The sequence below is a fragment of the Hypomesus nipponensis genome, chromosome 5, assembly GCF_054491055.1.
Source record: "Hypomesus nipponensis isolate SF chromosome 5, ASM5449105v1, whole genome shotgun sequence".
Taxonomy (NCBI): domain Eukaryota; kingdom Metazoa; phylum Chordata; class Actinopteri; order Osmeriformes; family Osmeridae; genus Hypomesus; species Hypomesus nipponensis.
This window is the reverse complement of record NC_140365.1, coordinates 6,470,760-6,496,500: the sequence shown is the minus strand read 5'-3', so window position 1 is coordinate 6,496,500 and position 25,741 is coordinate 6,470,760. Positions and strand designations below refer to the sequence as shown.

The following is a 25,741-nucleotide window of genomic DNA, read 5'->3' as shown; positions in this document are numbered from 1 at the left end:
GACTTCACCAACATAACAAGACTTAAAATCAGGATGAGGTCACTGCCTTAACTCATTCTTGAAAGGGATGGAAAATCTCTATTGAACCGTCTTATTGTCTAGAATAGATCCTTTGTCTCATCTAGCGGTGACCTGTGATAATCTGGTAGCCCAATCGATTCCCAAAGATTTCTGCAGTCTATCTTTGGCCAATAGGCTGCTGGTCTGTTGTGATGTTAGTGTTGACAACTTGGCTACAACAGTGTTAGCACATCTGATGGATGCATCTGGGGCTCTCCTTCTCACAGCATAACTCTGGTTCATATGTGCTTGTAACCATTAAGTTCACCATTAACTGTCTCAGGGACAGTGCTGCTCAAGGTTCCGTCCTTGAAGAATCTGCCCTCTAGTGTTCATGCAGGAAACTAACACCAATCTGTTCCTTGGTTTATGTAACCCCAGGACTAATTATGTATTAATTGTCCTTGTATGTATAATTGAAAAATACAAGAGATAAATAGATCAGACAAAAAGCTCTAAAATGAGACATGACACTCTTGCCAGTTTGCCTTGTCTAGCATTTATTTATTATTCAACCATCAAAAAGTATTTTCAGTTACTAAATGTAGACTTTTCTTAGGGACGTCAGTAAGACACAGATGAATTCTAGCAGTGCAATTCATGAGCATTGGAGCACAGCAATATTGTAGCACAAAGCAGTGACATATTACCTGTCCCTCTAACTAGAACCAATCCAGACATACAAGGTTAGGGACAAAGGTGAACGCATAGATTTCTTCCAGAGAAACAAACCACAGCACTGTGTTGATCAATGAAATCTGACCAGCATTGTTCGGTGCTGACAGGGAAGAGGACACCAGAAAAGCGAGGCTACATTGTTTCAAATAAAGTGGTTGAGATGGTGCTAAATTTTGTATTATCAGTTAAGGGATCATCCCATCAATGAAGACATCATTAGCCATAAAAAAGAAACATGATCTGGTAGAAATAAATATTACAAGTCACTGTAGATTATATGAACATATGGAACAATTAACCAATAATCAAAACCAAACAAACAAGCAAAATATGAAACAAATCTCTAAAGTGTCAATGTTATATGAAACCAAATCTATCAAATCTAGAAAAACCCAAAGTCATGGAAGCCCTCTATAATTAACATGTTTTTAAAGGCATGTCTGGATTTCTAATGTTGAAGTTGGGTTGTGTTGATTATGATATGTTTCTCCATATACAAAAGCATCTTCTCTTAAATGCTACTGTTCTCCAAACTATATTCTTCCTCTATGATAAGTGTACTCTTTAGAAAAAAAAGTAAAAGATCTAACCAACAAACAAAAAAATGAAAGTAGAAAATGGCAGCCAAGGCGAGGAGAGCTCTTCCTCATCTCTGACGACAGAGGATGACGACAGTCACCATGGTGATAGAGCGACTGCCCTTATATTCACGCTGATACATGCTGTCATCTGGAAGTGGTGGGGACGTGCCATGGTGCGGTGTGGCATTATGGTGGCGTTCTGTTGTGACACACCCCGGGGGGGGCTTCCTGTGCAGGGCTGTGTTCAGGAGCAGGGCTGTGTTCAGGAGCAGGGCTGTGTTCAGGAGCAGGGCTGTGTTCAGGAGCAGGGCTGTGTTCAGGAGCAGGGCTGTGTTCAGGAGCAGGGCTGTGTTCAGGAGCAGGGCTGTGTTCAGGAGAAGGGCTGTGGTCAGGAGCAGGGCTGTGGTCAGGAGCAGGGCTGTGGTCAGGAGCAGGGCTGTGTTCAGGAGCAGGGCTGTGTTCAGGAGCAGGGCTGTGTTCAGGAGCAGGGCTGTGGTCAGGAGCAGGGCTGTGGTCAGGAGCAGGGCTGTGTTCAGGAGCAGGACTGTGTTCAGGAGCAGGGCTGTGTTCAGGAGCAGGGCTGTGGTCAGGAGCAGGGCTGTGGTCAGGAGCAGGGCTGTGTTCAGGAGCAGGGCTGTGTTCAGGAGCAGGGCTGTGTTCAGGAGCAGGGCTGTGTTCAGGAGAAGGGCTGTGGTCAGGAGCAGGGCTGTGGTCAGGAGCAGGGCTGTGTTCAGGAGCAGGGCTGTGTTCAGGAGCAGGGCTGTGTTCAGGAGCAGGGCTGTGTTCAGGAGCAGGGCTGTGGTCAGGAGCGGTCCTCACCCACCCTCCCCAGTCACACAGACTGCTTCCAGGGCAGGGCCGGGTCTTCCACACCACATCTGATACGAGCCACTGGTGGTTCACGCTATCATGACGAGAACATTCTGTCGACTTCCTAAACTACTTCAAAACGCGCTCCTCCCAGACCTCTGTCATATGTGACGACTCGACAAACACTTCTGCATAGACCATGAGGGGAAATAGGACACATTGCTTCAAAAATAAACATTTCCGGGGGACAAACGGTGAACAACGGTTCCTTTTATCATTTGCGATAGTTATAACGGAAGTAAAATAGCATTCACGTCCACACTGTACTTGTTAAGCTTAAGGTCATCTCAGTGAGACAGCAGGTTGCCACTTGAACAACAAGGATGATGGACAGGTAGTGTTCTGCAGACAAAGGGGCAGGGGCAGGTTGGAGAAAGTGGGGGGGCAGAGAAACAGGGCGGGTGCAGTACAGAGGCGAGTGAATAAGCCTGTGTGTGAGTGAGAGAGCTAGAGCAACAACACATGGGTGAGAGAGAGAGGGGAATGACAGATGGGGGGGGGGGGGGGGCATTAGCAGGCGCACCCCCCTTCACTGGCGGGCTGTTCCGGAGGCTTCTCCAGCTTTATGTCAATCACTGAGGGGGAGAGAGGTTAAGGATCAACATGAGACAAGTGAGAGAGAGGGGGCTAAGGAAGGCAGCCTCCTGCTTCATGAACAGACACCATTAGCAGGTACGGTTTTCATTCTAGAACGGTTCATGAACGGTTAATCAAGTTGAATAATATCAGTAGAAGCAGCTACTTTACCTGTGCTCGTGTACAGGGGGTATATTGTGGGGATGTGACCTAAAATAAGTCTCACTTTTGGACCGGACTGACCTTTCTATATATAAATACAGAACTTCTGAAAATAAGTTCAACTGCCTTCAAGAGTGCGCACGCACGCACATACACACTCTCCCATTGGCAGAAGAAGGATACTGTCTTCTCTGCTCTTGTCCTGTGTGCTCTCCATGCCAGGGAGGGCGGCCGCCACCCGTCTGAACAGCTGGACAGAGAGAGAGAGAGAGAGAGAGAGAGAGAGAGAGAGAGAGAGAGAGAGATAAACATACACATAGAGGGAGCGGACATTCATAACTAATGATCCCAGTCCACCCAACACCACAGGCCAGAGCTTGTGCTTTGACAGAAGATTCATGAATTCTGATTGGCCGTTCAGAAGGAGTCACGGTTTCAGCTGATTTGAGCAGAGTACATTAAGAATAAGGTGCTACGGAGCAAATCTAATTAATCCATTTAATCATTAATCAGAAAATCACCTCCCAAAGTCCAAATTTGAAGGCAAGAAATATGATGAGATTTCACAAGTCCTTGGCATCTCAGCTAGATTAAAAATGAACTCTGTGATAGACCATGAACTTGAACACACACTTATTCACACCTTCTTTCGTTTACACTTAAAAACTAGCTAAAGCACTTACAATTTTCACTTAATATGTTCAATCAGAATTAACTCATTCACTCCTCCATTCACATCTCAAGGCTCTAATTTTAAAAATGTTCTACTAGGTAGAATAACTTCCAATCAAACGTGGGGAGAGGATTACTCTGAAGACTGTCCCGCCTAGAGGACCACCTCAGGGCTGGAGTGCAGAGGAAGGCCTGTACACAGTAATCCGGTCATAAGTTCTTACCCATACAGGTTCTGACCCCTCAGTAAGTTTTCAGAGAAATCCAGAATCCCCGCAAGATGCAGTGCAAGCCAGCATGAAATGCGCACACACACACACGCGTGAGGGAAAACCTAAGCACGGCACACACACACACACGCATGCGCTCTACCTGTTTGACATTGTAGCCTGTCTTTGCACTCGTTTCAATAAATAGAACATTCAGCTCTTTGGCTCTCTGTTCCCCTTCCTCTGTGGTTATCTGTCTGTAGTGAGCCACGACCCAGGACACACACACACACACACGTCCACGTAACAGATGACCAGGAAGACACAAGACAGAAACAAAAGAGAATGTGAACACATGGAAGTGGAGGATGATGTGCGTCTCGTTCTGCTGCTGTTGCCGCCCCCTCGGCTCGGGCCGAGTGCTCCCCACAGGCCCCTCTCTCCCAGGCCCAGAGGAGCTGAGGACCTCTCATCAGGAGATCCATATTAGAGCCACGGGGAACCGAGAGCGATCCATTACTCCTCGTCCTTCGATATGACAGGAATACTCTACGTCATAGTGAAATGCCAATCGGCTCTCAGGGGGCTTGCACGAGCCATCAGATGTTCCTAAGTGGAAAATGACCTTGCCGTTTTGGCAGCATGAGAATTCGACCGGGCTCTTGACCCCTGGATTCTGCTGTGACCCTCGACCTCTGACTGGGGGGTGACCTTCGGAGGGAGAGCGGAGGGGGCGGCAGCACAGGCAGTCAGGACGGAGAGCACGTCTTGGTGGTACACTGACCTGCTTCACGTTGTAGCCAGCTTTAGCGCTAGTCTCAATAAACATTACATTTAGCTCTTTGGCTTTCCTCTCACCCTCTTCAATAGATACTTGCCTGTGGTAGATAAGAAGGTTAACAATGCACATCAGCAGAGACGGAACTCCATTCAAAAAAGGAGGCCAGTTTGATGTCATCCGTCACTTTTGCATTACAGTCACATCACACAGAACTTCGACAACTAGCACAGCTTGTCCTCACCGGCTTACAAATTAGTGCGGTTAATCTTTTCAACCCGTTTCACATTGATCTCTACAGTGGCTGAATCAGGGGGAAAAGGGTCTAATGTTCCTCCCACAAGTCACCGCTCAGACAGACCCCTGAGGGAGCCATTGTTGTGAGGGATTCACTGCGGGCGCACTCTTAATCAGCCAGCAGTAACAATCAGTAGCTTCATCAGTATGCACTTACAGAGCCCTTCCCTCCACGGCTCCCCACGGGGCCTGGGGGAGCGGAGCGCGGAGCCGGCCGGCCTACCTTTTGTCTGCCAGGTCCGTCTTGTTGCCCACCAACATGATGATGACGTCACTTCCCCTCTCCGTCCTGACATCGTCGATCCATTTTGTGGTTTGCTGGAAGGAGTTGACGTCTGGTTGGAGAGAGGGAGGAGGAGAGGACTGCTGTTAGTCTGAGTCTGAGTCTGTGTTCGTCAGACAAGGACCTGAGGGCGGGGAGAGCCTGGGACACGAACACTGGGTTGTAATTTCCTGTACCTATAACACGCCTTTCTAATTGTTACTCCACCATTGAGCACCATTTCTCTACATTTATCAACAGCAGCCCAGTCATTTCTAAACTGAAATACATCCTTCTCATCTCTGCACATCCTAGCTTTCTAAATCAAACCGATATTAGTGGGAACTTAAAATCCCAGGACACGCTGGAGGGACTATGTCACTCGGCTGGCCTGGGAACGCCTCGGGGTCCCCCAGGAAGAGGTGGTGGAAGTGGCCGGGGAGAGGGAAGCCTGGGCCTCCCTGCTTAGGTCGTTGCCCCCGCGACCCGATCCCCGGACAAGCGGAAGATGACGACGACTTAAAAGCCATAACAGACTAAATACAAAATACAGACTAAAATAACAACTGATGTCTGACAAGGAATGAGAGCTGATGCAGCTTGACTTAACAAGCTTGTAAACGTGCCATGTCCTTATGATCGCAAATCCTCATTATTAACTCTTGACATTGTATTAATAAAAACAGAATTTGGCGAATATAAAGGTGTCAAAGGTCTTACATAAAAGTAACTGCATTGTATTATAGTGTTGTTTGTACAATGTTAATGATCATTCAAACGAGCCATGCTAAAAAACTGTTTCATAGTCATATCATGCATGCATACACAGTTTTCAAATCTTAAAACACAGATCCAGTGCAAACACAGAAACTTAAACAGTAATCATGCAAAAAGTAGAATCAGACATTAGCCATTTTCAGAGTGAGAAAACACGTACAGAGTGTGAGTATCACGTGAACAACTAAGAAGTAGAAACAGGACAAAGGAAAACAGGGAAGAGGGCTTCAGGAATAGGAACAAAAAGAACCAATGGGACGACAGAAAGAAGAACATGGAGCCAGTGGCGAGAGAAAAAAAAAGAGTATATATATATATATATATATATATATTTAAAAAAAAGATGGGTCATCTTTCTTGGCCTCCTCTCCATCAACAGGGACCGCCCACTCACTTGTGATGTCATAGACTACCACGGCCACGGTGGAGTCTCGTATGTAGCTAGGGATCAGACTCCGGAACCTCTCCTGGCCCGCTGTGTCCCACAACTGGAGCCTCACCTGAGCAGCCACGTTAGCACCAGCACACAGGGCGGGCGGGCGAGGGAGGTGGGGGAGAGATGGAGGAGAGAGAGGGAGAGGAAGAGGTGGTGGTAAGAGGAGGGAGAACTGGACGGGGGTTGACGGGGGGGGGGGGGAGGGGCACACGCGCACGCACGGCGGGTGAGCCAGTGGGGTGGGGGGTACCTACTTGTGATGTCGTATACTACGACAGCAGCGGCTGAGTCGCGGATGTAGCTGGGGATGAGGCTACGGAAGCGCTCCTGCCCAGCCGTATCCCACAGCTGCAACCTGATCTGGGAGAGGACGGGAGGAGAAATCAAAGGAAAGGGAAAGCAAAACAACAACAAACAAAAAAGGGATGAAGAAAAATGAGGAAAGAAAAACGCTCAGAAATAAAAAGGGGAAAACGTGAGGCTAGAACGAGAACAATTAAAGTAAGCAAACTTGGCTGAAAGTGGAACTCTTGGATCCAAAAATGTGGCTTTCTTAACCGAGAAAAGATAGAGAGAAATGAAAAAAAACGAGAGCAAACTAAAGAGTGAGAGAGACAGAAGGTTGCATGCAGGCGTGTGTGTCATGTCTGTGTGACTAGACAGGGAGCGGTCTAGCCAGTGAAATCAAGAGTATATTTGCAGCCTGTGCTTAATCAAGCTTCAACTTGAGAATGAACGACAGGAAAAGGAGAGGGAGGTAGAAGGAGAAAAGAAGGGTCGAGGGTGTCTTGAGGAGAAAAACTGATTAGGGAGGAAGACGCCAAGCTGGAACCCATTTCCAGCAGGATTGGACAGCTCGTCAGCTTGTGAATGTCATCAAATAAAAGGTTCAGTTACATCTGCTACAGGTGAAGCAGTTGAAGTACACACATACAACAGATTGATATGGCTTATGTCATTAACAGCTTAGATGATTAACCTGAAATCACAGTGGAGAAGCAAGGCCACAATTTGATATCTAAGCTAAGTGTCATATAGTAAACATCCTATTTGAAACTAAAAGTAAAAAATTTAAGGGCAAGTAATGTTACATGTTTTCGATCCGCTTTCCACATCTACCCAGAAACAGGAAATGACCAAAATGAATGGATTAAGTAGAAAGAATAAAACTTACTGTTCTGTCTTCAAGGTACATTGTTTTTGACAAGAAGTCTATTCCTATTGTTGCCTGAGGAAAAATGAGATGACACGAGATTGAGAATATAGCAAGAAAAAAAAATCTAAGAACCACTCTTGCAAAAAGCTTTCAATGTTTGTACTTTGCACACTTCGGGCTCACCTGATAAGTGTTGTCAAAGCTGTCGTACATGAACCGGGTGATCAGTGAAGTCTTCCCCACTGAAAAGACACACAAACATACATAACCGTTCAAATACATTTCAAAGCAATGTCATACACTTTTCCTTATATAAATCAAGGCATTACAGCCTTTAGGTGTCAATGAGTAGTTAGTTAACCTTGTCAGTTAGGCCAATCCAGTTGCCAACAAATAAGGAAACTATAGGAATGACCTCTGCCACCTCATAGGGAGTCAGTTGTTGGCTCTCAGTATTCAACGTAGGCGTCATCATCTGGCCACATGTCAGGGTCATGTTATGCCCCCCAGCCCCCCACCCCCTCAGCATCCACAAGCCAGGCCCACCCTCAAGAGGAATGCTGAGGGACTCTCCCTTCACTGGTGGAGGCCTGAAAGTTGGAAGGCCCAGCCTGGCCATTCACCACCCTGCCGCACCCCCTTCTCACCCTCAAGAACCCCACAAGCCTACACAATATTTGGGAGATTATAACTGGGGAGTGACAAACTACACAGAGAGAGAAGAAGTAGAAAGCCACTGACTCCTTTATTGACGTCCTCCACTCCAGAGAATGTGAGCTAGTATTCATTTCCACCCCCACCCTTCTTTAAATCTCTCCTATTACAGCTGTGTCACTGTAGCTACTGTTGAGGCCCGGAACATGATCACCAGAGTGTAGGCAAATAACCTCATCTAAATGCAAGTGCAATCTGAACGTCCCCACCATCAGTGAATGTGCACCAATGGCACTGAGATGGGGTTGTTGTTGACCTACTGTTGATGGCTGGACAGATCTAATAGATGACTACTGCTTGGGATAAAAGCATCTCCAAATGAATTGATGTAAATGAAACAGTCAAACCTTGTGTAATGATACACATGTGTTGTATGTTCATGCCTTACTTAAACCTGAGCAAGAAAGAAGAGTTTGGACCAGGAAACAATATTCTCAAAGATATAGGGTGTTGAGCTTATCCAGGAGCCCACATGGCCTTTATTGAACTCCACTTGCCATTCCTTCCTGTTTTGTCTTCAATGAGACATTTGGGCCCTTTCCTCCCCTTTCTTTCTCTGAATCTACGTGGACAGAGTGGATCAGGGGTACAGGGGAGGACAGTGGGGCAGCTGGTCCCACAGTTGAGACCTTAACTGGACTGAGTTTAGCCAGAAGATGTCCTAAATCTTTATAGGAATATCTGCTGTCCCATCAGAAGAAATCAAGTTAACGTGGAGGAAGTCTGATGAACACTCTTGCTTCAAAACAGAGCAGTGTGAAGCAACACCGACGCAGAGTACACACCCGAGGATCGACAAATAAATGTGAGTGCCCTTGTGACACAGTCTGCTCCGACATGTTCAGAAGGGTAGGAGTATAGGGCGTGTCCTTTCAACAGAGCCATGACTTTAGGCCTTTGTAACGGGCAGCCTGTGACACAGGCTGTGTTCAGAGCCAGATGGGGTCACAGGCAGACACTGGGAGTGTTAGACAGCTGAGACACACTTCCTTTCATTCAGGAGTCAGATGGCTGAGCGGTTAGGGAATTGGGCTAGTAATCAGAAGGTTGCCAGTTCAATTCCCGGCTGTGCCAAATGACGTTGTGTCCTTGGGCAAGGCACTTCACCCTACTTGCCTCGGGGGAATGTCCCTGTACTTACTGTGAGTCGCTCTGGATAAGAGCGTCTCCTAAATGAATAAATGTAATGTAAATTTCCTGTCATCAAACAACAGTGTATGAGCTACTCCTCGCACCCAGTTTAGCACGATATGTTGGCTTCAGAGTGCTGTCCATTTTAGTCCAACGTCAGATAATAAACCAAGGGTTAGAGAGGAAAAAGGACAGAGGTGCTGTGAGGGTGGGTCTCAATGTGCCTTAGCCTTTAAGGTGATTTCCCTTCAACTATTTGATTGTTTTATGTGTAAGCCTAGTTCTTCAAACGGTGGCCATTGACCGTATCCTACCTCAGTGAGTGGCTGTGCTTGACTTGCTAAACAAGTCACACATGCTTGATCGGCAGGCAGTTTCAAACTCCTACTTCTTAAACAAATGTTATCCTGAATCCAAAACACCCTCTCTAACATCTGAAGGCCTCTTTTCACAGAGCACATCCTCCTCCTTCAGATCTCTTGCCCCCTGAACATGAGTCTTAAGAGGTCGTGACTCCCCCTCTATTTCAAAAGCAGCTGGTAAGGCCAAGGCAACAGAAGAAAATCTGTCTTTTTGATATTCCTAATTACAGGGCTTAAGTAGAGTTAGTGTTTCAGGTTAGGCTAACTTCTCAAACCCATTATTAAGCATATCTTGAACACCAAGATGTGCCTAAAGCACATTGTTTCACACAGCAGCCTGGAAAAAGACTAAGGTTATGGCTCTGTGACAGTCAGAGAATGTTTTTCACTGTCAAAATGACATTCGTCTGTCTCTAGGCTACACTGTCAGGAAAATATTTTACTCATAATTGCACCTAAAGAGGAAAGGTTGTTGCATTCCTCTGGATGCAACATCAAGTAAATCACAATAGTACTGAAATTATCAGAAAAACAAAACATGGCACATAGGGATTGCAGGAGCACCAACATAACCGAAAATCTTGACTGGCTGTGATGAATGGCTGTATGTGTGCTGCCAGTTGTGTGTGTAAGCATGTTTATGACTTAGCCTGCAATGAGAACATATTGCCCAACAGCCGATATCCATCCAATAGTAGCTCTACTGTTTCATAGTAAAGCACATAGGTAGGCTAGGCATTTTATTAATGGTAGAAAACTAGTTAACAATTGGATGTAATCTCGAATTGTACACTGTCCGTTTAGCATTCAACAAGTGTAGGTTACTTTGATTAAATCAAGACGGCTTAGATGGCTAGATTTATGACCCAAGCCAAGAAAGGCCCTGATGACCACAGCCCTTCCATTGGCCTACCTAATCACTACATCTGCCAGATAAAGTTTGGGGTAAACTAATCTGAACTCATACTAAGTGAAAGATACATGGAAACATTACGTTCAGATGTAAAGTTTCACCGCTTGCTACTCAAACTATCGTAGTTCAGCTAGCCTGCTGATGTTGTAACTAGAGCTGTTGACGTGTCTCGGAGGCAGACCTTAGCCTAGCTTGCTAACGCTAGCTACGCTAGCTTACTTAGCTAGAGTTGCTAGCCAACTAGCTAACATTAGCTATCGTCGTTACAGTAGCTTTCTACTTCATCAGCTGAAGCAAGTAACTGTAGCTACACTTACCGCTCTGTTCGCCAAGAAACACCAATTTAAATTTCCTTAGCGGGTTTCCGAAGTCTCCGGCCGCCGACATGGCTGCAATGGTGTAGCTATGCCAGTCGTGCACAGTGAGGTTACAGTAGCTAGCAAGCCAGTTGGCTATCTTACTTTTTAATAGGCTAGAGACTCTGAGTCGCTAGCTTAGCTAACTAGTTTAGTAGAGCTAGTAAGCTACTAAGCTAGACTAGTTTTCAAGTTGAGTGTTCGTAACACGTAGCTAGTCCCCCAGCTAGTTCGCTAGTGCTAACACAATTATAACAGGTATCTAGCAGGCAGTTGGTGAACCTTTTTTATAAAATAATATGAACTCGTAGATCGAACGGTCGTAGTTGAGATTTTAGAGACTCATTGCCCTGCTGATTCTGTCCGTGCTCCTACTCTATCGACATGGCTGGGCTAGCTGTCAGCTGCTGCGAACACAACCCACACAACAATTTGACTGACACAACTTTGACCAATCAAAGTGGACTCTGGCATTCCGATGCATAAACGTGGCCCATAAATACGTACAAAATAGGGGATACTAAAATATATATATATAATTTCGACGTGCTTACAGTAGTACTAATTCTCGTTTGTCAGAATTAGGTTTTTTTCCGAATGGATCATGGGTTGTATGAGATTATTTTGTGGTGAAAGCAAGATTTGACTTGAAAACTTTTATATTATCGTGTGGTGAATCATGCCACAACACAGAAATAGCGCACACGTGAACTTGATGTTGACAATTATATAAAAACATGGACATGTATTGATATTCGTTTTGTATAATTATAGATTAATTACATCGTGTCACTTTTTCTGTATGACACACATTTATGGGATACACATACAACTTACAAACATAAATATGAAATGTAAAAAAATCAGCTGTGTAGATTTATGCTGTGGAGCCACTGTGATAAATCAAAAAAAGTGCGGAACTATTATTATTTTTCCACAGTTTAGAAACACTTCAGTAAGGTGGACTAAACGGATATTGCGTATGTGATCTTGGATGACGACATGTGCAAATTTAGCTGTGTATCTACCTAGTGAAGGTTTATGCTGTGCATTTTGCCTCTTCTGTTTGTAACTAGTTTTGTCAAATATTGAAGCAATGAATCCTGTCATTCGAAAGGTATTGTATCTGTAGTCCAAATGTATTTTGCCACTCGAACATGGCTTGGATATAGCTATCTAGCTTGTTAGCAAGCGTACCCAGTATTGACTAACGCTACTATTGTACCACTGTAGAAGGCTACTTGCTAGAAAGGTCAAACCAAAACAGCCAAGTAGACCCAAGAAAAACATTTACTTTCATTTGTCTTTTGGTTTAGAATGTTTTTTTCAGTTACAGATTTCTGTCGTTCAACATTCACGTGCACTGGACCAAGCTGCATCTTTGTTAAGCCGGTACAGTAAAATAGTCATTTTATCAACCACCACAATGTTTATAATTGCCAATTTGATTAACTAGCTTTCCCTTTGGCTGCTAGACATTTATTGGTGCAGTTCCTTTCCCATTTCTCTTCTTTCCCTCAAGTAAGTTGGAGGCTGTTCTGAATGTGTTAATGGACACAGTTGTTGTTCTTATTTTCAGATTAAACATTTCAGCACAGCAGCCTTATCAGGGTAAGTTAAAACATCAGCAGTGAATAGTTGTTTTGTCAAGTGTAACAATTAATAGTTAATCCATTAACTATTGTTCACAGGCAGCCTGGCATCAGCAAATGTGAGGCTATACAGAAGCATGCCTACTCACGGAATAGGCAGATACAAGTACCTGTTGCCAAGAGAAGCAGTAAGTAGAAACATCTCGTCTCATTCTCAGAGACTGGGTCAGAACTTTTGGTTGTATAGTGGTATTGTGTGTTACATAATATGTATCTAAGGCTTAGGGATAATTACCACTGATCTGTGTTGCTTGTAGCCTAAGAAGAAGAAGGAGAGGAAACAGATGAAGAAGATAAAAAATCCAACAGATACAGAGTATGGGACCCTGAATGTAAAAGTGTCTGGCTATGACATGGTCCTTGTGGAGCACTACATGCAGTACGTTCACAACCTCTGCAATCGCCTAAAGGTCAAAGTGGATGAAAGGTAGGAGACAGTGTGACAATGGACATGGTGAAAGTCATTATTTAAATAATAACATGTTAATTAAATGTTCATCGTCCATTATGCTCGTATATATGTCTCTATATAGAGTCTATATAAGTATAACTACATTATCACAGAAGTATTTTAGTTAACTTCCTCAAGTTAATGAAGTGGGATGTTCTAACTCTGATCCACGCAGCTACGCTATACCCACAAAGAGCACAGAAGTCATGCTTATGCCAGAACAAGGCACCAAGATGTATGTCGACGCCATCCTCAAGACCCATGAGCGAGTTATTCAGGTAAAAGTGAATAAGTAATACACTTTTCACTTACTGGCTATTGCATTTTACCTCCAGAGATAAAACATGGAAAGGTTTTCAGGACATGTTTGTTGTCGGAGAATAGCTGTTTTGGTGTCTCATTCCAACTAATAATTTACATTTTATTTTGTTTTATTTACAGCTGAGCCAACTGAATGCTGCTCTGTGCCCCATCTTTATGGAGGTTCTTTTGAAGAATCAGCCAGAGGGGGTTCAACTCTCTGTAAAGCAGGTAAGCATAGAAGGGTACAATATCTTAATGAATGTTTTCCATTGTAACTGGTTCATCTTCATTCTTCAGTAGATACTCACATTGTCCTCCCTTTTTTTTTACCCAGCACACAGAGGCAGACTACATGTTACGTTTCAAGGCACGTCCAGAGCTGGAAGGGCTTCTAGCAAAGATGAACTAAAGACAATTCAACTATTAACAGGCTGGACAGCTTTTTTTCACCTTTGGAAGAATGGATGTACATTAGTTTTTTCAACTTGTTAAGCGTTGATCCTATTGTCTATAATGAATATTATTTTGGTCATGCTATTGAATAAAAGGGATGGGAAGTGGCAAGGATGTTTTCTTTTTCTCTCTGGACATGTTTCATATGGGTATTTATTTTCATGTAACACATTTTAGTATATTACTTATTGAACGGACTTGTGAGATGGTTTTATTTGCATAACTTGAACCAAGGCCGCCCCTGTTTACAAAACCTTTTTTTCCCAGTATTCATTTCGGTGCGTCCATAGCAACCAAATCTAGAGTCTCTAGTAGAGACCGCAACGGAGAAGTTGGAAGTCTGTTGATAGTACTAGCTAGCTAAAAACGCAACAACACACAACGTTTCCTTTTCATTTTGTTGTTGTTAGATACAGTAAAAAATGGGTAGAGATTACTATACCGCATTGGAAATATGTCGGAGTGCCGCAGACGCAGACATCAAGAAAGCGTAAGTTGAGGCCTAGGCTACCAGTACTGTACTGGTACTGTACTACTGTCTGCACGATGAGCACAAGTCTAGACGAATGTTAGTAAGATTTGAGCTAAATTATGACGGGTCGGTGATTGTTTATGCATTTTTGTAGATACCGACAACTTGCTTTGAAGTACCACCCTCACACGAATCATAAACCGGGTGCTAAGGACAAATTCAATCAACTTGCAGAGGCCTATGACGTTTTGAGCGACCGTAAGTAAGCCATGGCTGTTTGGTGGAGCATACTGACTGTCCGACAATATAGCCATATTATCTCCAGTCCAAAGGGCGAGTGTTTGATGTATTCTTTCTGTAAGGGAGGTGGCCTTTTAGTTATAGAGCTAACCTTTTACACAAATGTCTTAGGTAGCTGTGGTCCCTATAATAATAATACCCTATTGCAGCTCGAAAAAAGGCAACATATGACAAATTTGGGGAAGAAGGCCTGAAAGGTGGTATCCCACCTGAGTTTGGAAAGAATGGTGCTTGGTCTTCTGGATACGTCTATCATGGGAACCCTGACAAAGTATTCAGACAGTTCTTTGGAGGTGATAATCCATTTGCAGGTAAGCAAAAGAGATACACTGTAAGTATCTTGTTTCAGTTCAATCACACCCATAGTAAGGGCATGGCTTAATATTTCAGACTTCCACACAAAAGATGGGAATGAAGTTGCCATCGGGTTTGGTGGCCTGCGAGGAAGAGGAGTGAAAACGCAAGATTCCCCCATTGAAAGAGATCTTCACTTGGCCCTTGAGGATCTCTTCTTTGGATGCACCAAAAAGATCAAGATATCCCGCAGGGTAAGAGCCATAGGACTACCGTGCTTCATTCTTGCATGTCCACTCATGAAAAAAAAACATACATGCAGTACTTTTTACCTAGGTCATGAACGACGATGGGCACACATCTAGCATCAAAGACAAAATACTTCCGATCATTGTAAAGCCTGGATGGGATGAAGGCACAAAGATAACCTTCCCAGAGGAGGGTGATCAGGTGAGGCTAACTACTTCTTCTTTGCTCACACATCACTACCAGTATCCATATACACTACACTATTCCATATATATGGAATATTCCTATAAATGGTGTTGCATGATATCTGTAAGCCTTCGTCAAACATGATCCAAGTAATATGAGCTGACCTCTAGAAATGTAACCATAATTGGCCCAAGTGGGAATGAAATCCATGCATATTCATAATGGTGAATAACGAGGTACAATCCCACCATGTTGAACTTTTATAACCAGGCTTTCCCCACAGGGACCCAATAGTATTCCTGCAGACATTGTGTTCGTTGTGCGTCAGAAAAATCATCCCCGGTTTGTACGGGTTCACAATGATCTTGTCTATACAGCTCAGATCTCTCTGGAAATGGTAAGAACCTCGATCGATATGAATGTTCTTTAAGACTACCATCACCACCTATGACAACTGTCTACTTTAACTTCTCAGGCCCTGACCGGCTTTTCTATTGATGTGGAGACATTGGATGGCAGACTTCTCAACATCCCTGTCAACGACATTGTTCAGTGAGTGATCATTGTTCGCGTCATGGTTAATATAGTAGACTCCCAAGACTTGATTGCTAGTAACAAAGGGCAAAATTGGAGTCTTGGCTGTAGCCATTCAACAGACATGGTTAACTGGGCTGAGGGTACAAGTTTAACATTGTGCACCTCTACCCAGCCAGAAATACAGCAAAGTGGTGACTGGAGAAGGTATGCCTCTGTCCCAACATCCTGCTCAGAGGGGAAGCCTCATCATCCAGTTTGACACTGAATTCCCCCAGAAGCTTTCTGCTGAGAAGAAACGCCTGATCAAGCAAGCCTTGGCTGTCTGATGCAAGAAGTCTAACCTGCATTGCCTCCCTTTGACTTGACACCTAAAACTAGTCATTGCAAGGGGACCTTGAGACATAAGAAATAAAATAGTCTTGTTAATTTATTTAATGTTACGAAGCTTTAAAATACAGAAAGGACCAGCGTTTCATTCAAATATCAAAGGAAGAGAAGGTGGTGCAAAATGGGAGAGTTGGTTATAAAAGGAAATGAAGGTAAACACAGCATCTAGCCAGTGGCCCAGTCTACAGCGGAGTAGACCAGTTCTGGTGGGCTGCCATCATGGCACGCTTCAACTGCTCATATGTCACGAACATCACAACGTTCCATGATCCCAGCCGGAGGAAAGAAGGCATGAACCTAAAGTGTGTGGATGACAAAGCCATGTCGAGTTAGGTCTATACTGCCCTTTCTCCATAAACTTGACAATGCTATTCAACATGCGTTTCCAGACTTACCCCTTATAGAAGGAAAGGGGCCCCTCCTTGGTTACCATAGCAAAAGCACAGTTGAGGGCACCTTTATACTGGCCCAGGGCAGAGTTCATATATCTTGTCTTCACTACATCAACAGGGGAGGCTATTACAGTAGTGCAGAAACCAGCACCAAATGCTGATGTGAAGTGGCAGGGTAGGTCATCTGTAGGGTAAATCAATATTAATAAAGACAAATGAAAAGATCAAACAGTTGAACAGTATCATACTGCATGACAGTGACTCACCAGTCAAAGGTGTCGATCTCAACAGGGCATCTTTGATGAGGTCATACGTCACCAGCTCGGTGCAGGTCACGATTGCGTTACGTGCAATGTTTGGGCCCGTACCTGCAAGTGCACAGTAAAACGTGAGCAATGCACAAACTGAAGGATTGACCGACCCCTTTTTAAGCAAATATTACCTCTCCACAGGCCACGAATGCCTTCCTCCTTGGCGATGGTCTTGTAGGCATCCATGGTTCCCTGGTAGCGCCGGCTCGGGCCAGACGTGCTCGTCTGGGCCTGGAAGCGCACCTTCACCACATCTGTAGGCTGGGCCAGAGCCACAGCCATAGCACCGGTGGTACACCCCGCCAGCAGGCGGCTACCAATCCCCACATCTGAACAAAAGGGGAAGCGATGAATATGAACAGACGAGCTGCAAACATCCATGAAGAGGAGTGGATGCTGGAGTGGGATGTGCACTTACGGTCTGAGCCTTTGGTGTAGAACTGCTTGACAGAGTCATAGAGGCCAATGCGGACAGAGGCAAAGCTCATCTGTCTCTGCAGTCCGGCTGCCAGCCCGTTGTAGAGGCTCCTGGCCCCTTCAGTGCGCACCATGGTGGTGATGGTGCCAAACACGCCTCGGTACTTGACTGCTGTTCCATTACTAGACGCAGCTGTGCCTTTGGCCTCCCCCTGGATCTGTGCAGGATAAAAGGGGCATGGAGACACTTAGACACTCGGGACGCAGGAAGAGGTTGGGGGGAGGGGCACTGGATAAGTTGGATAGGGGGTCCAGGAAACAGTGGCCACGATGCAAGGTCCAGTGTCCAGTATCCAGAGAATCCTAGGGGCTTACTCTACTTGTTTGGGAGAAAGCCAGGCAGAGGAGAAACAGAAAGGAACATGTCAGCTATTAATGTGACAACCAGGTAGACTTGAGTCAACCCTTTGGCTACCCAAGCAAATGGCTTGTGGATGTACCACTTCTAACCACTAGGTGGCAGTGTTGTCACGTCAATTTTATCCAATTTAAAATTCGAAAACCTAAGCACTTCTGGACAGTTAATAGAATTACCCATACCTGGAGTCGAACTTTGGCTGTGTCCAGGGGAAAGGTGAACAGGTCGGCAATGCAGGCCGCAGTTCCAGCTCCTATAAACTTGACTGCTGCAGTTGGAGGCACATCAGCGGGTCTGAATCCAACCATTTTCTTTAGAAGATCAGTGAAATGTGAAGGTGGTACGAAGACAAGAGGTGAACACAAGATAAGGAACTCTGCCCGGTACTGTAGGGAAGAGAAAATTGGTAGTCAGGCAGTGTTTATTAAATAAAGAGATCACATCAAAATACATGTTACAACAATGCCTAGTAAGCTTAAATAGCAACTGTACTATCATAATGCAATCCTCTACAGCATCTGTACATGTAAACGGTATTATGGTCAAAAGTAGCTCAAGTGAACAATTGGCACCCCCCACCACCACATCCACCCCACCCCCTGCTTTTGCATTGGCGTATCTGCCTGTTGCTAGGTCAGTATAGTGACTGAGCACAGTACAAAGGAAGTACTGTACCCGGTTGTTTTTGCAGTGCTGTTATCAGGTGGCTATTCAGGCTACACTGAATATGAGCCCACAGTAGAACAAAGGCACGTGAACCAATTTTAAAGGGCTATCAGATTTGTGTCGAAACAATGATGTAGCTTACATTTGGAGTTACAATTCACACTAAACGTTTAAAACTCAAACTCAAAAAACTAACCTTTATTAAAGCGACCCAGGACGGATGTCAGAGATCAGGATTCTCTAAAGGTGTCCCTCTGGTCGAAATTACTTTCACCTATAATTTGCTTGCCTTCTTCCATAGAACAAACTTCAAAAACGGTATACCCAAAAAACATATCAAAAATTCTGAAAAACGAGTAAAAGTTTGGTTAGACTTCAACATAAACAATAGCCTACGCACATTTGCTACATCGAAGAAACATTAAATACAATTTTGAAACTTTACCTTCAATCAAAACGTGAAAGGGTTTTACACAAGAACTACGATCGACGGTATCGATGCTGAGTTTTATAGGCCTACGTAACTTGCCTGGAGTCAGAGCTTCTGCTGGCAAACTACAGTTGAGAGGAAAGGAAACAGCTGTCTTTTATACCCCGCCGAAACCATGATACGTCATGACAAAGCAGCTGTGTTTGTTCTCGCAGTACATGCAGCGTGGTTGTGCAAATAACACTTCCTCATTTGCCACCGGGACACTTGTGATCGTCGTACTTTTTATGATTATTCATTTACATTTTCAAATAATGGTGGTGGTTTCGGTTTATATTGTATAAACGAATCAGGTGGTGTAGTACAGCATGGAATTCTTCTAATGTGCCGTGGTATGGCTTATCTCTGAAAATGTCGGTAGGCTAATGTCTTTACCAAGTTGATCATTCATGTGATCAGTTTGCCTAGATATCCGACGAGACAAAACACCTATTAGGATCAGTTGAGATCCCTATGTGTACATCCTAGCAAAATGTGTTAAAATCTCAGGTTATTGAGCATGGTCAACTGGCCTGTAGATGTTACTGTGGATTACTGTGCCTGTGCCCTAACTAGTTCAGATGCCCTTGGGCCAAAGATTTTGGGACAATCCATCTTTGAAAAGTAGTTTTGGTAGAAGATATAGTAGAAGCTGGTGAAACAAATAACTCTGATGGAACATGCAATTGAACTAGTAATTTCTGACCACCTCTCCAGCACATCGGTAATCATTAGGCCTTAAAACAAATCAGCAACACACTCCTTCTCGTTTGTTTTTAGTCCTTTTTGTTAAAAGAAACGTGACAACAGAGTTGAAAAGTTGCAGCTTTATGCATGTACAATATTTGTTTTGGGTAAAGACATGTATGGCATTACAAAATAGATTTCAGCCCTGTGATGATCAACCAGTGATGCACCAAGCGCTCTCATCTTAATGAGAACATTTCATGTAAACAAAGAGATAAAAAAAGTCAAAAAAGATAAGCTACAAAATTGAAGCAGCACAAATACCTGTAAACATTGCTTTTACACAGTCAATGGAAATAAATGGAAGAATATAAGAAACACTTTCTGACACTCTAAAAAAGAGCTATTTGTTCCCAGACCTGATGTCTACTCCATTCTCTATCCTGTGTGTGCAGGCCCTGGAACTGCAGTCAGGTGGTAAATACCATCCTGAGGCCCTTTGCGATTTCACGTTACGTACTTCATAATCCATTCCATCTCAGGCTAGGCAAAGACCACTGCTGGATTTTTAAAGGAGGCATTAAGGAGTACCGGAAGCATTGTAAACCTCGTGAGACAACTTATTCAGCCATGCCGGCACGGCTTTGTCCAATAGAGACATAGAAACATGAGCTAAAACTGAGGACATGGATCAGAATGGTGACTCCAAGGATTGATGTGCTCTCATCATAGCCCGTTTAATCTGCTCATACGACACAAACATCACAATGTTCCAGGACCCCAGTCGCAGGAAGGAAGGCACGAATCTGGATGAGAGAAGATAGTGAAATGCTATTAAATTCTGTCTTAACAGATATAATCATTTTGGAGTTTCATTCAAAATGTGCTGGCGTGCGGCTCTTGTGCCTACCCTTTATAGAAGGCTTTGGGCCCCTCCTTGGTCATCATTGTGATCGCACACTTCATGGCGCTGTTATACTGTCCTGCAGCTGAATTCATAAACCGGGTCTTGACCACATCTACTGGGGATGCCACAATAGTTGTGCAGAAACCTGCTCCGATCGCAGCCGTGAAGTGACATGGTAGGTTATCTGTAATCATTGAAAAACAAGATAGTCACGTCAAAGTTTTTACATGTTGATTTGATATTGCATTCTGTGCTGTCACCATTCATTTAGCTATTTTCTCACCTGTCATTAAGTCATACTTCAGTATGAGTTCCTTGATAAGGTCATAGGTTACCAGCTCCGTACAGTTCACAAGAGCATTGCGTGTGATGTTAGGCATGCAACCTGAAACAGGAAATAAACATGAGAAAAGTGTCCCAAATTGTATTTCGGCTTTTCATACAGGACTACATGATAACTGGGAAACTCCTAACTCACCTTTCCAAAGGCCACGCACTCCTTCATCGCGGGCGATGGTCCGGTAGGCATCCATGGTGCCATTGTACCTCCTCACACCGTCGGCCAGGCGGACCTCAGCCTGAAACCGTACTTTGACCACATCGGTGGGCTGAGCGAACGCCACAGCCATGGCTCCAGTGGTGCAGCCGGCCATGAGCCGAGCAACAATACTAGCATCTGGAGAGAGGCATGGATCTTTAGTCAAGGATTCGCAGCCAAGTAGTTATGAAAGAAAGTTCAAACAGCTGACCATGCATTGTGTTTTCACAAGATACCTATGATGATAAAACAAAGGAGGCTGTGTAAAACTCACTCTCAGAGCCGCGGCTGTAGAATTGCTTCATCGAGTCATAGAGGCCGATGCGGACAGAGGCAAAGCTCATCTGTCTCTGCAGTCCGGCCACCAGTCCGTTGTAGAGGCTCCTGACCCCTTCAGTCCGCACCATGGTGGTGATGGTGCCAAATACCCCCCGATATTTCACCACATGGGCCCCCTGCGCTACCGACTCTCCTTGAATCTGGGTAATGAGACACATGGTCCTGATCACAGCTGACGGCTAGCAGGTAATGTTACAAATGTAATCAAATCCTAGGAAGCCCAGAAAGCCTGTCACGCAGTAAGACCCTCACCTGTAGTCTGACTTTAGCTGTATCCAAAGGAAATGTGACCAGATCAGCAATGCATCCTGCCATGCCGGCGCCAAAGAATTTGACCGTAGCTGTTGGTGCTAGGTTTGTAGGTTTAATACCCACCATAGCTGTATCGGAACAGAAGGATGACTGGTAAGTTCAGTCTTTCAATGGAGCAAAAGTAGCTATCCCACTCTGATCACCAAATGTGGTTACCTATGGAAAAACAATAGGATTGACATGCATTACAGCTCATGTATTTTACAGAGGGTCCACATATGAAGTTCTTCCTAATAAAAAAACGTGGTCCAGTTATATGATAATGACAGCTTGAAAATAGCTTCCCTCTTTACCTGTGTGAGTAAGACGACTAGAAGTTATTCCCACTGGTGTACTATATGTGAATGCCTGTTGAATGTATCCACTTAGACAAGCAGAGCAGAATGTCATTATCTGTGAAAAATGTGTTTTACTTTAATGAGATGGGAACTATGTCCAACCTTACAAAGTGTATTACTGACGTTACACGCTCACACTACTGTCATTATCGTACATCTTGCCACACTTTAACTCTCACCATTGCCCCCTTTCAGTTACTGTAATTAAATTGGTGTGCATCATTCTGGATTTCTAAAATTATTTATTTTGAAACACTAATCATTTCAGGTGCACACATGACCATTCATATTTCCCCATCAAATATTGTGTAATTTCTTATGCGTAATGACATAATAGTCCATCCGGTAGTCATTCATCACTCAATTCAATGCAGTTACCTGTTTGGATCTTTTTTCGCAAAATGTAATCCGTTTTATGATGGCAAAAAGTTAGATCCTCAAGCATTAGATATACTCCCCGCTCTGACTGAGGAGCGCTCATGGGCTCCTCAATTTATAGACTCCTCTTGCGCGCTGTCAAGTTACTTCTTGCCACACAATGCACTAGAGTATCAAGACTGTTCTTTATCTCCGGTGTTTACGTGTTTACGTCAAGGCAGCGTGTTGATCTGCGGCAGAAAACAGTATTTCTCATCAGGTCAAACGAAATGTCCATTCTTATAATATATTACAAATGCATTACAACATTATTTTGATTCTTTCTTTAAGGTTGGCTGTACTTCAGCCAATATTTTCAGCATGTGTGAGGGGTGTGATCTGATACGATAAACATTGTATAATGAATCCTATGGGACATTCCTCTCATTGTTCTACAGATCTTTTTAACTATAATTACTTTATTGATAAACGATATTTAAAACTATATTTCTGCAACATAAAGACAGTATTTAGCATGTTAACTAAATTCAACAGTGTTGCAACCTGAATTTACACAACAAGAATGTTTGTTCTGTTGTTTCTTGCTTGCTTTCTTGTTTTCGTTTCAATTTCCACAAATCACACACTAAATATTACTTGAGGTGATGGTGCAAATGATCACATCCCTTTTGCACAACAAGAACACTGCTAGTTTCCTTGTCATTCCCCTATTGGTCTGTGTATATAGCCAATCAGAGAAGGGGCTGGTCTAGATTCCATAAGTGCCATTCCATGTACATCAAACATGTTAACAACTTGAACTTTAGAGCAGATCAGGTTTAAACCCTGACTGAGGTTGTGGGTTATGTTTTAGAATGGCTTTTACCTTACTGTCTAATGTAACTACCCCAAAACTAAAATGACAATGAATCAACATTTATTGATCGAAACAGCCAGGTGAAGGGGGTCAGATCAGACAACAACTTGACAGGGCAAGGATTATCTGGGCAGTTTTTTTTCTCACTGTCCCATGCATGCGTGATGACGTTTGTTGTTACCTGGCTTGTGTTGGAGCCAATTCAATCTGTATCAATCCAGCCTCAGAACAGTCCACGGATGATTACAGATGACTTTATAAATATTTTAACAAAATGTTATGAGGCGGTTCCCCACAGTCACTGCCCCCAGCCCCATGCCATCCCCTCCCCAATTCTGCACACCTCACACACACGCATCCCAATAAACCTATGAAACGTTCTGAAAAAGGGAACCGCCATGCCTCTCAGCCAATCCATGCCTTGGGGGGAGGTGGGTGGATTAGCAGGGCATCTGTATGTAATCAATCAGCCGACTCAGCATCTGGCTGAGGCTGAAGGAGCTGAAGCAAATACTGTCCTCTGGTCCCTCAACCTTTCAGCTGCAGTAGTGTTGTTCAGTTGACCTCCTACCCTTCCACTACTACTGGACAGTTATACCCTAAGCCTTTACTCCAGTCTTAGCTGTCCAGTAGATTTGGCCTGTAGCCAGTGCATGCTATGCAGCATACTTTGAAGATATTGAAAGACCAGTTATCTGACCTTTGATAAACTGATAACATGAAATGCTAAACTTAGTCATCATCAGTTGTATGCTTTGTATCTTTAAAATATATCCACAGAAAATCTGTAAGAATCTGAGAAATTCCACTCATGTTCCATAGGTGTGGAATTCACTGGCAGAAGCACATCTTAATACCATAGCCTTGTTTTTTCTGTTACAGCCACAGGCGACAGCTTTAAAAATATAAATCGTGTAGATATGGCACACTGTGACACGTTTACTGACGAAGGAACTAGGCACAGCTGATCCCACCTGCTTGTCTCACCTCCAGCTAAAACCGGTTTCCTCAATATATAACCTTCATACACAGTGTCTCTCCCTCCGGTAAACAACCACTTCTTTCAGCTCCACCCATCCTGTTCTCACCCTCCCAAAAGGAAACTTAACCTGGGTATGGCAGGCCCACATAGACACCCCAACTGCCATGTGCTCTGGCTGAGTGCAGTCAAAGAGATACTCTAACACTATAAATACACCAGTCAGTACATCCCTATGAGGTTAACAGAGCAGACTGACCCAATGGAAAACTGAGATACAGTATGTGGATGTCCCTGCATGTGTGCTTGTTGTTTATTTCCTTCTGACCTGTGCTGTAATATTGAGCCGGGTACTTTGTCATTCCTCAAGCGTGTTTACTGGAATGGTGAGCGATGAGCTCCCAGGAACATTTAATAGCTGGGCTGCTGTTCCAGGACATGACAGTTCAAACTCAAATGTGGGCACAGACTTAGTACTTGTACTTCACTATAAGTAAAACAACAGAAATTCCATTTGGCAATATTGATGGTGAGAATGGGCAACAATTTCAGTATCCATAAACTTTGTAAATAACCTAATTGTTTTAATTATACCTAAGTAAAACTTATTCCCATCCTTATCATTGAATTACTATCTTTTCAAGTGGTAAAGTTGACAAAAATAGCCAGTTTCTGGAATTGATCATACCTCTTTGTTATCCTGTCTTGGCTGAGGTGTTTGTGGGATAGCAAATCAACACATTTGTTAGACAAAGAAGAGTGTCTGTCATTCTAACAAAACAAGACAAGTTTGACCCAGTAAGGACAAAGGATTTTCAACAGCATTAGAGGATGGGCAGGACTTGAGAGGACAAGTTATTGCTGTGGCCGAAGTATTTTCCCTAGACAATGTCGCTAAAGTACGTCAGACGGTGTGTGCTTTCTGTGGAGTCACAGCCGTGAGCTGCACCTGCCTGAATAAACAGCCCTCCCAGCCCCCTCCTTCCTTCGCTCCCTGCCAGTGTACTAAATAGGGTAAGCCGCCCACGGTCCAAACCCCCCTATCCCAAATTGTGCCGGGTGCTGTGGTACTTGCCCCGCCCATTAGCCGCCAGTCTTTGCTGCTTGGTCAACTGAAGGAGGTCAAAGTGTGGGGCACCAGAAACACAGGAGCTGCCTAGATGAACCTGGTGAATCTATGACAATAAACAGTCATGTGAAGTGCTTTAGTATCATGACCTAGAGGATTCCCATTGTCAGAGATATAACGATTCGGTCACACTGGAAATCTTTAATCCATGATCTGACAGCATTTACGAGGAAAGTGTGAGTTCCAATAAATTACTGAAAATAGTAGGTGATTCTGTGCTCAATTTGGACTCTTGCTTGGCACAGCTTTGCTGGGCACCACCCTGGGTCAGATGCACTCTGCCAAATGCCAGCAAGATGCAAATCCTGGGAAAGCGTTGACCACGGGAGAA

General features: G+C 44.1%; 5 protein-coding genes across 18 annotated transcripts; 2 read left to right on the top strand and 3 right to left on the bottom strand.

Moving 5' to 3' along the window:
* Positions 1-536: 536 nt before the first annotated feature.
* Positions 537-11,425, bottom strand: rab6a (RAB6A, member RAS oncogene family). Of its 10 annotated transcripts, none has more exons than XR_014755105.1 (9): positions 10,952-11,406; positions 7,698-7,756; positions 7,533-7,586; positions 6,613-6,718; positions 5,107-5,218; positions 3,972-4,065; positions 3,111-3,177; positions 2,457-2,764; positions 537-2,317 (listed from the first exon to the last, which is right to left on the bottom strand). XR_014755105.1 is itself a non-coding variant. In XM_084697624.1 (8 exons), the coding sequence occupies exons 1-8, from the start codon at positions 11,019-11,021 to the stop codon at positions 2,700-2,702; spliced, it is 627 nt and encodes a 208-aa protein (XP_084553750.1). In that variant the 5' UTR covers positions 11,022-11,425; the 3' UTR covers positions 537-2,699. The 10 variants fall into 10 exon arrangements, 8 of the variants coding, with proteins under 8 accessions (XP_084553750.1, XP_084553749.1, XP_084553748.1 ...); XR_014755106.1 differs by lacking the exon at positions 537-2,317 and adding an exon at positions 4,593-4,686 and having other exon boundaries at positions 2,703-2,764; positions 10,952-11,414; XM_084697624.1 differs by lacking the exons at positions 3,972-4,065; positions 6,613-6,718 and adding exons at positions 4,593-4,686; positions 6,317-6,422 and having other exon boundaries at positions 537-2,764; positions 10,952-11,425.
* A 505-nt stretch (positions 11,426-11,930) lies between these two features.
* On the top strand, positions 11,931-13,960 carry mrpl48 (mitochondrial ribosomal protein L48). Its single transcript, XM_084697625.1, has 8 exons — positions 11,931-12,107; positions 12,321-12,382; positions 12,570-12,601; positions 12,682-12,770; positions 12,900-13,069; positions 13,269-13,371; positions 13,535-13,624; positions 13,731-13,960. Exons 1-8 carry the CDS (start codon positions 12,087-12,089, stop codon positions 13,803-13,805), a joined length of 642 nt encoding a protein of 213 aa, XP_084553751.1. The 5' UTR covers positions 11,931-12,086; the 3' UTR covers positions 13,806-13,960.
* A 169-nt stretch (positions 13,961-14,129) lies between these two features.
* Positions 14,130-16,317, top strand: dnajb13 (DnaJ heat shock protein family (Hsp40) member B13). 2 transcript variants are annotated; one of them, XM_084697615.1, is made up of 8 exons: positions 14,130-14,339; positions 14,476-14,579; positions 14,771-14,932; positions 15,012-15,169; positions 15,252-15,365; positions 15,634-15,747; positions 15,826-15,902; positions 16,064-16,317. In XM_084697615.1, the coding sequence occupies exons 1-8, from the start codon at positions 14,272-14,274 to the stop codon at positions 16,080-16,082; spliced, it is 816 nt and encodes a 271-aa protein (XP_084553741.1). In that variant the 5' UTR covers positions 14,130-14,271; the 3' UTR covers positions 16,083-16,317. The 2 variants fall into 2 exon arrangements, with proteins under 2 accessions (XP_084553741.1, XP_084553740.1); XM_084697614.1 differs by having other exon boundaries at positions 16,060-16,317.
* LOC146288166 (dicarboxylate carrier UCP2-like) lies at positions 16,305-19,073 on the bottom strand. Its single transcript, XM_084697616.1, has 8 exons — positions 18,924-19,073; positions 18,675-18,823; positions 17,995-18,198; positions 17,396-17,612; positions 17,109-17,306; positions 16,933-17,034; positions 16,670-16,850; positions 16,305-16,571 (listed from the first exon to the last, which is right to left on the bottom strand). Exons 3-8 carry the CDS (start codon positions 18,118-18,120, stop codon positions 16,457-16,459), a joined length of 939 nt encoding a protein of 312 aa, XP_084553742.1. The 5' UTR covers positions 18,121-18,198; positions 18,675-18,823; positions 18,924-19,073; the 3' UTR covers positions 16,305-16,456.
* Positions 19,074-19,759: 686 nt separating this feature from the next.
* LOC146288165 (dicarboxylate carrier UCP2-like) lies at positions 19,760-22,536 on the bottom strand. Of its 4 annotated transcripts, none has more exons than XM_084697613.1 (8): positions 22,447-22,536; positions 22,024-22,123; positions 21,671-21,886; positions 21,354-21,558; positions 21,020-21,217; positions 20,825-20,926; positions 20,545-20,725; positions 19,760-20,440 (listed from the first exon to the last, which is right to left on the bottom strand). In XM_084697613.1, the coding sequence occupies exons 3-8, from the start codon at positions 21,794-21,796 to the stop codon at positions 20,326-20,328; spliced, it is 927 nt and encodes a 308-aa protein (XP_084553739.1). In that variant the 5' UTR covers positions 21,797-21,886; positions 22,024-22,123; positions 22,447-22,536; the 3' UTR covers positions 19,760-20,325. The 4 variants fall into 4 exon arrangements, with proteins under 4 accessions (XP_084553739.1, XP_084553737.1, XP_084553738.1 ...); XM_084697611.1 differs by having other exon boundaries at positions 21,671-21,798; XM_084697612.1 differs by lacking the exon at positions 22,024-22,123.
* Positions 22,537-25,741: the final 3,205 nt, after the last annotated feature.